Source organism: Asparagus officinalis, unplaced genomic scaffold (genome assembly GCF_001876935.1).
Source record: "Asparagus officinalis unplaced genomic scaffold, Aspof.V1 AsparagusV1_Un757, whole genome shotgun sequence".
NCBI lineage: Eukaryota > Viridiplantae > Streptophyta > Magnoliopsida > Asparagales > Asparagaceae > Asparagus > Asparagus officinalis.
This window is the reverse complement of record NW_017973016.1, coordinates 11,179-24,026: the sequence shown is the minus strand read 5'-3', so window position 1 is coordinate 24,026 and position 12,848 is coordinate 11,179. Positions and strand designations below refer to the sequence as shown.

The window sequence follows — 12,848 nt, the reverse complement described above, 5'->3', positions numbered from 1 at the left end:
TTAACAACTTCAGATTTCCAGCACCTCCATACAAATTTAACATCTTATCCCTGACCTTTAAAAGCTGTTTCCAGCACCTCCATACAAATTTAACATCTTATCCATACAAATTTAACATCTTAATACCTTTTATTGTTAAAAATGCTTTTTAACACTTAACATTACAAATGACAAGATTAGTGCTAAGTTCACTAGCTTGAACACCAAAGAATAGATAAGTGTCCATCTTCCATTCAACCAAGACTTTATTAAATGGGTTAACTATGGATAGATGCCATGCAATATGGCCCAGTTGTGGATAAGCCCTTGTATAATTTTGAAAATTTTACAAGAGTCATAGAGTTTTATAGATGCAAATAGATTTGTAGTTCTAGTGGTGCAGATGGACAGCCCCATTACTAATTTTCTTAACACTTACATGTGTAAAGAAAAAAAAAATAATTGAGGGGTTTTATCCTTACTCGGGTAAATACGACAAGAGACAAATCTGCATAATTAGAACTATAAGGGTCTTTTTGCAATTGGGCGATACTACAAGGACTTTATTTGCAATTAACTCTTATTAAATATGCAACTTTAAAGTTGCATATTTACATCACTGTTGACAGTTGCATAGAGAGCTAGAGAGCAAACGAGAACCGCAAGAGTTTTTTTACACATTTATGCTTTATGCTCCCTCAAAAACAGTTATTAGCTACCACTAGTCCTAGGTTTTTTATCCTACCATTTTTGATTGTTTGTTTTCCTTGAATATTATAATGGGCGGGGTGTTTTGTTGGGAATTTAACGCCGAAATCCCTAATGCAACGGAAACGCAGAATAGAAAAAGTACACCAAGTTTTAACGAGGTTCGGCAACTGCCTACGTCCTCGGGAGCCACACAGTAAATTTCTTATTAATCAAACAAGAAATTACAATTTAAGAGCAAATCCCTAAACTGAGATTTCTCAGATGAACACTGTAGCTACAGTGTTAATAATTAAAGGGAATAAACCCTTTCAATTTTCACTTGAGATTAAATAAAACCCCACAATATAAAACCCCTCTTTTATACTCTCTCTCTCCTTAATCCTTTCTTAAACTCTTAAATATCCCCTTCAAACACTGTTGAATGAAAGCTGGGATTGAAAATCGCTACTGCAATTTTGGGAGTGAACGCTACTGCGTTAAAAGGATTTGAACGCTACTGCGTTAAAAGGATTCGCCGCCAGAGGGAAAAATCGGAGGAGAGATCGGGAAAAGAAGGAGCACCGAAACCCTAGGGTGATGGGGTGCTTTTATAGGCGAAATTGATGGGCTGGCGACAGCCTGTCGCCAGCGCCCGAACTGAGACGCGAGGGTGGGAACGACGGACGCCGAGGTCGGAGCGATCGAACGCGAGGGTCGAGTGTGCGTTCGAGGGTCGCGTCTTGCTCGAGGGTCGCGTCTTCGACTGGGGTTTCGCCGTCGACTTCGCCTGCGTCATCTGCGCCATTCTCGAGCTCGTCGGAGCTCGTCGGAGCTCCTCCGCCGTCGGAGGTTTGTATCCACCCCCAAATCTAACAATCTCCCACTTGGAGACCAAACCGACGTCAACAGGCTATCTCATCAAGCTCCTCTCCTGTGTGGCTCCGCCTTCATCATCTATGCATGAAGGCCAACTGAAGTTGCGCACAACTCCAGTTTCTGAACTGTCACCATCTTTGTTAACATATCTGCTGGATTCTTACTTCCTGGAATCTTTTCCAGTTTTAACACGTCATCTTCCAACAGGGATCTGATGAAGTGGTACCGAAGCGCAATATGCTTCGTTCTAGAATGAAATGCTGAATTCTTCGCCAAGTGTATCGCACTCTGGCTGTCACTGTGCAAAACATTCTTCTCCTGTTTGAATCCCAGCTCTGTCAACAAACCTTGAAGCCATATCATCTCTTTACTGGCTTCAGTCACTGCAACATATTCACCTTGAACCCAATCCATCAGTAGATTCCATTCACATGCTCTCCATTTGTATTTTAGCCAATCCATGACCCCATTCCAAACCTCTCTTGAGTAATTACATCCAAAGAAAAGGTGGTCTCTATTCTCTGTTTCAGCTCCTACACATAAACTGCAGCTATTAACTTGGATGATTCCTCTTCTTATCAACTTGTCCTGTGTAAGAAGCCTATTCTGGATTGCAAGCCACAACACAAAAGAGTGTTTTGGGTAGTTGAGGTTCTCCCAGACAGTGCTATGCCATTGTACTCTGGTTGTTATTGGACATAGGCATTTATACAAACTAGAGAGATGTACCTTTGGAGCATTGTAGCAAGAATTGATTAACAACTTCAGATTTCCAGCACCTCCATACAAATTTAACATCTTATCCCTGACCTTTAAAAGCTGTTTCCAGCACCTCCATACAAATTTAACATCTTATCCATACAAATTTAACATCTTAATACCTTTTATTGTTAAAAATGCTTTTTAACACTTAACATTACAAATGACAAGATTAGTGCTAAGTTCACTAGCTTGAACACCAAAGAATAGATAAGTGTCCATCTTCCATTCAACCAAGACTTTATTAAATGGGTTAACTATGGATAGATGCCATGCAATATGGCCCAGTTGTGGATAAGCCCTTGTATAATTTTGAAAATTTTACAAGAGTCATAGAGTTTTATAGATGCAAATAGATTTGTAGTTCTAGTGGTGCAGATGGACAGCCCCATTACTAATTTTCTTAACACTTACATGTGTAAAGAAAAAAAAAAATAATTGAGGGGTTTTATCCTTACTCGGGTAAATACGACAAGAGACAAATCTGCATAATTAGAACTATAAGGGTCTTTTTGCAATTGGGCGATACTACAAGGACTTTATTTGCAATTAACTCTTATTAAATATGCAACTTTAAAGTTGCATATTTACATCACTGTTGACAGTTGCATAGAGAGCTAGAGAGCAAACGAGAACCGCAAGAGTTTTTTTACACATTTATGCTTTATGCTCCCTCAAAAACAGTTATTAGCTACCACTAGTCCTAGGTTTTTTATCCTACCATTTTTGATTGTTTGTTTTCCTTGAATATTATAATGGGCGGGGTGTTTAAGTTGTAAGATTTAGTTACAGTTATGCTGATCTTCTACAAATAATTACAATGGGGATAAAAAGGTAATCTTAAAAGTGTTAAAACTTTAACAATAATTAGAGTGGAGGATAAAACGGCTGGGAGAATGCCTACAACTTTTGAAGGTTAAAAGATCATAAAACCCCCCTTAACTTTGGATGATTATCAAAAAACCCGCCTTTACTTTCAAAATATTAGCAAACCCCCCCTTAAGTTTAAGGGTTATCACAAAACCCCTTAACTTTGAGATTTTATCAGAAACCCCTCTAAATTTAGGAGGTTTTTCTAATATAATCTAAAAGTTAAAGGCAATTTTTTGATAAAATCTAAAAGTTAAAGGCGATTTTTTGATAAAATCTAAAAGGTAAAGGAGATTTTCTGATAAATTCTAAAAGTTAAAGGGAGGTTTTGAGGTAATCCCTATATTCAAGGGGGATTTTCTAATATTTTGGAAGTTAAGGGGGTTTTTCAGTAATCATCCAAAGTTAAGAGTGGTTTTCTGATATTCAAAAAAACCTTCAAAAAAAAGAAAAAGAAATAATCGTGATGTAACCTTTTATAGCAAACTAGCTAGGATTCCTAAACGAAGAGTAAAACCATTAAACCTTGAAAAAAAATCAAAATCAAAACTCGTACTTACGGAAAATAGAGACATCGATTTGTGATACATAGTCACGATTCCGTAAGAAAAAGAAAAAGAAAAGAAAAAATTACTACATCTTGAATCTCAGCTTTGACATCATGACCGTTCTAGGCTCGTACCAGATACTACAAGGATACCAAATCGAATCACGATACCCAGAACTCTTCAAAGCGCGCAAGGAATAGCAACACACGCCTGGTTTCTCTGTTGCCTCTTGCTTTCTTCCTTCTCCAGGTGTTTGCTGCGAAGATTGTTTCGGAACGAAGAACGCTCTCCCTTCAAAACGCCTTATCTCCGCTTCGATCGTCTCGGGTTTTCCGATCAGCCTCGAAACGAGGACTTTGTTTTTCATCCTCTTGGGGCGGTTAGTTGTCACGAGAGAAACCCCAGGGCCCGCGAACAGCGTCGCAGAGCTCAACGTGATGACCCTTTCCCAAACCATCTCCGCTTCGTTCAGGCTCACGACTCGGACGGGCGGGTTGTGATTGCCGACGTGAACTGCCAGCAGCTTTCCTTTTGATTCAACCAGGTAGCTTTCTTCAGGTTTGTAGGCGAAACTCTTCGGACTGGCGAGAACTTTCCATGTAGCTCTTTTCGGATTGAAGACCCCGAGATTTCCCTCCACCCCCAGGCAGTAGAACCTACCGTTATGTACCGCGGGGCTTGAGTAGGGGGCAGCTACGAACGGATAGTCGTTACCATATCGGATATTTGAAACCCATCCTCTACTGGGCCGCCAAATGCTGATCTCGACAGAGCTGGTAAACATACTGTCAATTGCAAATATCGTACATTTATGCGGAGGGCGTCCGGAGAACGCAATCCCGCTGAAGCTATTTAGAAAAGGCAGACCAGGAAAGTTGCGCATCAGGCTGGCGACTGGATTAGCCAGTATGACCTCGTGTTCTCGATAAAGCACCAACCATCCGTCTTTCGAGGAATAAAGCTCGCATTCTGACAAGTCAAGCGGAGAAGACACCCTGAAGCTCTTGTTTAGGGAGGGGCTGTAGCAGTGCAAGATACCATCTCCCCATCTCTTGAAGTAGACCAGAAGAGGACTGATATCAGCAGGGTATACTCTAAAAGTAACATCGCGCCAGCTCTTGCATACCGCAGAAAAGGAAGGGTGGTATGGTAGTGGGAGCCGTGATAAGATCACCTGTAGAAGCTCGCTTGGGAGATCCGACCATGGCCTGTCTTCCATGCTATATGTACTTGATCTCTGCGTATAAAAAATGGAAGTAAAAATAATAAATCAATATTTTACACCCCTCAAGAAATTTCCTGAAGTTCCCGTAATTAAATTTCTTGATTTTGTTAAAAGTGTATTCGAGGGAAGTCAAAGTCTCAACTTTAGTTAGCTTCCAATAAAAGAGCAATTTAATTACTAGAGTTTTCTTTTCGACTGCCTATCGCTACTACCTTTATAATCATAATTTTGAATTCAACGAAAATTAGGACGATGTGTTAACTTGTGACTTCTGGAAACTGTTTTACGACAATGATAAAATTTAGTACCCATCTTATTCCGGAAAGAATACTAGAGACTTCAGTTCCAATGACCAATATTGAATTAGGTGAAATAAATCAAACTGTGATCAAACGGTAGCAATAGGTAATTTAGGAGAAAAACTTCACAAATTGCTCTTTGATTACAAGATGATAATTCTGTGTGGTAAAAGAAAAAAAACCTTTGAGTAGTTGCTGGAATTTGTAGACATGGAAACGAGAGATCGATGACTTGCAGCGCAATCAATGCAAGCTTGGGCAGACTAGAATTAGATATGAGTTAGAGCAGATCGAGAGACTGATCCTAATGATGTATATATAGAGGACAATATTAGGCTAATTAATCCCATCTTTCTTATTCTCACCTGACTTATGTAGAGCTCTCACCTGACTTATGTAGAACTCTAAACCTTCTAAAATTAGGAAATTACTACGAGTCGCATAATTCAGGAGGAAAGCCCACAAAACATAAAATTCTAAGGACAACGGAGATCTTAAACTTCTAGGATTAGGAATAGTCAGATAGAGGGGGGTCTACTTAAAAAGAGTGGTTAGTACTCTATCGCCCCAAAAATTTAACTCTTCTCGGACTTCGATGCCTGAGTTTTATTTTGACAGTTTGATATCCATAATTTTCAAATTGATGTTAGTTTGACAATCTTGATACCCTGAAGTCCCAGCTTTAATTTGTTCCTCACTTTCCCCAAAACCCAGAAAATTTTAATATGATAAAAAAATTCTCTCTCATTCACTATTAATTCTGAACAACACGAATGTCGCACTTTAGGGTATTACATTGTCAAAATTAAAGAATAATAATAAAGGTGAAACCCTGGAGTATAAAGCGCAAATAGACCCTTTAAAGAGACCAGAGCCATACAATTGTGAATTTGTACAACGATACTCTTTTGGCAAGAACTCTTGTCACTCAATAATAGCTCATATATCGATCCCAAAATTAATTAAGGTTGTGTGGGTACTTAATTAAGAACAATGAAATATGCCAATTTGGTTATTTAGCCCTTTTAAATGCATAAGGCACGAAGTACTATGCGTGTATAATTATATTCGATAGTGTGACTTACTGCAACAGTTGTGAATGTTACACTATTTTCCTTAATTACCAAAAAAAAACAACAAACTACGCACATGGGAAAAGCATAATATCAAAGAAAACTAGTAACTATGAACAAAAACAGTTAAAAGTTAGATATACATATGTCAGGTATCTCCCTGAATCTATATCACATGAAAATAAACCATAGTAAGAAATATTTTTAGGGTCCCAAAAGTTATAATAACTCCATGTGATATGAACAGGTGAAAGGAGAAACATATGCATACCTGAGCGTAGATTTGTATTAACAGATAGCTTAGTTAACACGAGAAGGCTTGATTATGCTTATGAGCAGCACCAACAGCACAAGATCGGAGGAGTAAATATGATTTAAATTTTTTTAGAATAAATCTTATGTACACACTCATATATATAGGGCCGGCTATATGGACTAATTATAGGAATAATCCCTACTCCTATCGGAACTCTGAGATTAATTAATTTTTCCTATCAGGACTCCTGGAAGATTAGGACGATAACCTTAAAAAAAAAGAAATTCTGATTTCTTAAGTTTTCTACGACAGCCTTTGTCGAAAAGTCATGTGTACGAGTAATGGTCGGACAGAATAGATAAATGTGGCCCATAGACATAGCCCGTTACAAGCCCAGAAGCTGAACTCACAAATAGCTAGGCCCAGAGTAATCAAAGGGACAGTAGCCATGTAGAGTTCATGATGCTTGGATTGATAATTTCAATTCTAGTCATGTAGAGTTCATGATGCCTGGTTTTTCAGATCATTCCTCTGCAATAGTTTGAGGATACTTTTCAAGGGAAAAAACCTTACAAAATTTATAAAATGTGGATCAAACATGACAGTTATATACCTACAGTTTCTAATATTTGGCAATCCTTCATCCAAGGATACTCTATGTTCTCAGTTTATACAAAGCTGAAAATGCTAAGAGGAGCACTGAAGGATCTCAATAAGAAGCACTTCAATAATATCAGTGAACAAGTGCTAAGAGCAAAAATTGCATTAGAGGAGGCACATAAAAATCTTCATGTAAACCCTCTAAATCCCGTCCTTATTAGTAAGGAAAAAGAATGTTATACATCTTATAACAAGCTCCTAGACTGTGAGATATCTTTCTACAAGCAAAAAGCTAGAATTGCTTAGAGTGTGCAAGGTGATAGAAGCACCATATTTTTTCATGCTTTAGCCAAATCTAACATGCACAATAATAGAGTAGTGGTCCTATACAATAACAGGGGTGACATGATCAGTGATGGAGAAGCTATTGTGAAGGAATTAGTGTCTTTCTACAAAAATCTTATGTGCAATGCAGTTAGCACTTCTTCACCAGACATGAACATCATCAAAGCTGGTGCAATGCAGTTAGCACTTTTGGGGATTGCAAACACAACTTCAATCACTCTTATATACCAAAGGTACAATGTCCAAAAACCCCATCAGATTTCAGACCTATTTCTTGTTGCAATTGTATTTACAAATTCATATAAAAAATAATTGTAAATAGAATTAAACCTCTAATGGGAAGTTTAGTGAATGAAGCACAGAGTGCTTTTGTCCAAGGGAGGCAAATAACTAGCAACATTATGTTAGCTCATGAGCTTGTTAAAAGCTACAACAGGAAACACATCTCCCAAAGGGCCATGATCAATATTGACATTAGAAAAGATTTTGACTCAATAAGCTAGAGCTTCATTAAAACTATTCTTCAAGGTCTGGTTTTCCTAATGTCATGATAAACTGGATAATGGTCTGTATTACAACTCTCAAGTATTCTATCTCTCTCAATGGTGGCCTTCATGGATATTTCAAAGGGGGGTGTGGGTTGAGACAGGGTGATCCCCTCTCTCCCTATCTCTTCATGCTAGGAATGGACTATCTTGCAAGGAGCTTGGCCACTTTAAAGGATGACAGGTCTTTTAAGTATCATCCTAAATGCAAGAATCTCCAAATTTCTCATCTCATATTTGCAGATGACTTACTATTATTTGCAAAGGGGGAAGCATATTCTATGCAAAAAACTCTATCAGTGCATTAAATCCTTTGGTGAAGTGTCAGGATTAGAAGCCAATCTTGATAAGTGCTCAATTTTCTATGAAGGAGTAGAGGACTCAGTTAAAATAAACATTGCTAATATTCTTGGATTTGCAGAGGGATCAATGCCTATAAAATATCTGGGAGTTCCTCTTATTACAAAAAGACTCTCCTACAATGACTGCAATCCTCTGTTTGATAAGATCACAAGACAACTGCAGAACTGGACTAAGCACAAGAAATTATCATATGCAAGCAGATTACAGATTGTTAAAAGTGTGATTCTTGGTGTGCTTATCTATTGGACATCAAACTACATTTTGCTTGTAAAGGTTCTTCACAGAATAGATGAAATATGTAAGAAGTTTCTATGGGGTAAAGATGATCACTCATCCAGAATGTCTCTTGTAGCATGGGGAAAAAATTGTTTAGGGATGAAACAAGGTGACCTGGGGATTTATTCAGCTCAAATCTGGAACACTGCCTCAATACTAAGAAGTATTTGGTTCATACATTCAAACAAGGAATCTTTATGGATAAAATATATTCATGGGAATTATCTTAAACATAGAGATATCTGGCAAGTTGAAGCAAGACTAGGAGACTCGTGGATGTGGACGCAATTAATTAGAATAAGGAACAAGGTGATGGCTGAATTAGGAGGAGCTGACAATGTCAAGACCCTTATCATGTCATGCTGTGTGAACTCAAAGCCAAAACTGTCAGCATTATACAAAAGCCTATCCCCTGTATCTAACTCAGTGCCATGGCACAAAACAATATGGGATGGTTTAAATGTGCCCAAACATTCTTTCATCAGCTGGCTGGCGATAAAAATAGGCTTCTTACGCAGGACAGACTCTTGAAGAGAGGAATAATCAATGCAAACCTGTGTTGTTTATGCACAGGGGCAAACATTGATACTAGAGACCATTTGTTCTTTGAATGCACCTTCCTGCTACACATGGAACTCTATCATGGATTGAATGAATTTCAAATGGAAATCTTGCAACTGGAGTTAGATTTGGAACAGATTTTCAAGATTGAGAGGAAAAACTCTACAGGTCAAGTTCAAAAGATCAGTATTGACAGCTTCAATCTATTGCATATGAAGAGAGAGGAATGCACGGCTATTTACTCAGAAGTTTAGCAATGTAGATCACTTGATCAATGTCATAAAGTTTGAAGCCTCTACCATCATTTTTAACAATCCCCCCTAATCGGGATTAACAGGTTTATTGAGGATTGTAATTGTTTTTTGTTTGTGTTCTCAGTAACAAAATACTGAGTATTTTGAGTATTTTGAGGTGTACATAACTTCATATATGGTGGATGAATAAAGTTTTTTTCATTTACAAAAAAAAAGGGACAGTAGCTAGCAAGGAGGGTGGATAGTAGGTTGCCAGAGATCAGGGGAAACTTTAACTGTGGAGTAGTCGCACATGTTTAGTTAATTATGTCTAGCTTAAGGCTAAATTATAAAAAATACCATAAAGTTTCACGTTTTGTCAACTATATACCACAAGTTGCATTTTTGTATAATAAAATATCATAAGGTTTCTAAAATTTACACATTACTATCATCAATCATGCAAACGTGGAAATTTTCACCCAAATATTCTTTATGATACTTAAATACTAATTTTAGAGATTTGTAACCATTAGAATTTTTTAAATTTTTTATTAGAAATATCTTAGCCCTATTTTAAAGTAGAACTCAGAGAGATTTGGTTACTTTGATAGCAAATTTTAAAAATACTACTAGTTAAAAAGCTCTAAAATTAATATGTAAATATCATAGAGAAACATTTGGATAAAAATCTCCATATTTGCATGATCGATGGTAGCAATGTGTAAATTTTAGGAACTTTATGGTATTTTATTGTACAAAAATGCAACTTGTGGTATGACAAAATGTGAAACTTTATGATGTTTTAAAAATGTGAAACTTTTTTAAGTTTCAACTTGTTTGATGTAATAACAAAGTAATTTAAAAAGGATGCATGAGCAAAGAAGTTCTTGACATCACCATTCCAGAGCTTGAATCACACATAGCCAGAATTCCATCGCCAGATACATCTATATTAACTGAGAGAGCTATATTTAAGCATCAAACAACGTTATAGATCAATTAAATCAGAAATTTTAGGTTATATAATAAAACATACCTTTGTTTTGGTTCTCAACTTTTTAACTCTCAATTCCAACAAGCTCTTGATCTTGCAAGACTCCTTATTAGCTTTCATATACTCCGACGTTGAGTTTGTTGGCTATCTGTAATAAATAGTAAAATAAAAAATATTTCTTTCTTTGACAATCAATCCAAATTGTTTTTCCCCCAGAATTTCTAATTTTAACCTGGATAATTTGTCCATAAAGGTACGCACTCTTATGTTTAATCATGACCATTCACTAACTTCTCCATTATCTTCAGTAAGTTCACCGACATTTAATCTTGTGATTTTTGTTGCAAATTTGAAATCTAGGATAGATTCAAAGGTAAAGTTGTAAGTTTTTATGTGAGATTTGATACCTGTTGATTATGAGAGATAAGAAAATTGTGAAGAATGAGAGGTTGCAAGTGATTGCATTCGAGTGGCTCGAGCTTCAGTAGCAAGTGACCCCAAATGGATACTTGGAAATGGATCAACTGCCACTGCTCAAAATCGAGCTAAATGAATATTGTGAGAGTCACTTATAATCCTAAGCACTCACCATGATCAAACTGATTTTAGTTGATAGAGAAAGATGCAACTCCACTATTAGAATTCCAAGCACTCTCCATTTTAATAGATTTTAATAGAGAAAGCATAAAAGCCATGTCTCCACCTTTGAAATTAATTAATTCTCCATAATTTAATTAGCTGATTTTTATTAAGAGAGAAAAACGTAACACAATCTTTGGAATTCAGAGCAAGCAATTTGGTTTAATACATTACCCTCTATATTTTAGTGCATATAGTTTACAAGATGTTACACAATTAATTTGAAGGGGTATGTTTTTGTATAATTATTACATTTGATGATTTAATTAAGGTTGGATATATCTGAGTGCAATATGGTGATTTGAGTGAATTTTAAAGGATATTTTGGGAAATTAAAAGTTTTGACACTCATATTCTCTTTTATAAGTAGTAAGATTAGTGCAGATTTTATTTTTTTTATATTTTATAAATTGAGTAACTAATTTCTTTAGGAAATCTAGGATTGTTAGAAGCTAGTTTAATTTCTCTTATGGTTTATGAATTATTTTCTTTGTACTTAAATTGACTATGTTTAAGATATACAACCATCGAGCTAATTGGTTAAAAAAGAGTTTGATAATCTATTTTTATTTTAAGTGGTTTGATAGGGTATACTTATTAATTTATAGGATTATTATTTAGTTGCTTGTTCTTCTCATAAATGAGACTTTTTTCTTAGATGAATAATTTGATAGATTATGCTTTATTTAAGTGGTTTGCTAATCTATGTTTAGTAACTTTAAAGTAAAATATGATAAAAAGTGAGCAGTATATAATCAAAATTAATTAGTGATTCAATTATCGATTCCTAACTTCTTTACTTAATTTTCCATAATCTCTCTCATCTCTCTCGTCTACATCCTCGTCTCTTCTCTCATCTATCTCTCTCTCTCTCTCTCTCTCTCTCTCTCTCTCTCTCTCTCTCTCTCTCTCTCTCTCTCTCTCTCTATTTTGCTCTTCTTGATTTTATTTTTTTGATTTTTCTCTTCGTCCTAATTCCTTCTCTTTTCTTGTTAACATATTTTTTATTTTCTCCTCTTTATTTCCCTTTTTCCTCCTTCTCTCTTTCTTCCCTCTTATTTTAGTTTCTTATTTATTCATAGCCTACTGAAATCAATAAGAGCTCTTGGATCATTCTTGAGCACCAAAAAATAAAATAAACCACTGATTGAATTATGTTACAATCTAATCGATGGGGTTTATCAATGAGTTTATTGATTAGTCTGTAACAAAGTTATAATAAACTTTATTGACTTCACTTTCATGGGTTTTCGACTTCTTGGCTCGATCTAGGGCTTCAATGAAAGGTTAAATATTAAGAAAATTTTATCCTTTTGAACTTTTATTCATCATCATCATTACCTATTATGTTACAATCTAATCGATGGGGTTTATCAATGAGTTTATTGATTAGTCTGTAACAAAGTTATAATAAACTTTATTGACTTCACTTTCATGGGTTTTCGACTTCTTGGCTCGATCTAGGGCTTCAATGAAAGGTTAAATATTAAGAAAATTTTATCCTTTTGAACTTTTATTCATCATCATCATTACCTCTAATCGATGGGGTTTATCAATGAGTTTATTGATTAGTCTGTAACAAAGTTATAATAAACTTTATTGACTTCACTTTCATGGGTTTTCGACTTCTTGGCTCGATCTAGGGCTTCAATGAAAGGTTAAATATTAAGAAAATTTTATCCTTTTGAACTTTTATTCATCATCATCATTACCT

General features: G+C 35.9%; 1 protein-coding gene across 2 annotated transcripts; it reads right to left on the bottom strand.

The window, feature by feature from the left end:
- Nucleotides 1-3,729: 3,729 nt before the first annotated feature.
- LOC109828141 (F-box/kelch-repeat protein At1g57790-like) lies at nucleotides 3,730-6,674 on the bottom strand. Of its 2 annotated transcripts, none has more exons than XM_020395171.1 (2): nucleotides 6,591-6,674; nucleotides 3,730-4,959 (listed from the first exon to the last, which is right to left on the bottom strand). In XM_020395171.1, the coding sequence occupies exon 2, from the start codon at nucleotides 4,939-4,941 to the stop codon at nucleotides 3,808-3,810; it is 1,134 nt and encodes a 377-aa protein (XP_020250760.1). In that variant the 5' UTR covers nucleotides 4,942-4,959; nucleotides 6,591-6,674; the 3' UTR covers nucleotides 3,730-3,807. The 2 variants fall into 2 exon arrangements, with proteins under 2 accessions (XP_020250760.1, XP_020250759.1); XM_020395170.1 differs by lacking the exon at nucleotides 6,591-6,674 and adding an exon at nucleotides 5,429-5,517.
- Nucleotides 6,675-12,848: the final 6,174 nt, after the last annotated feature.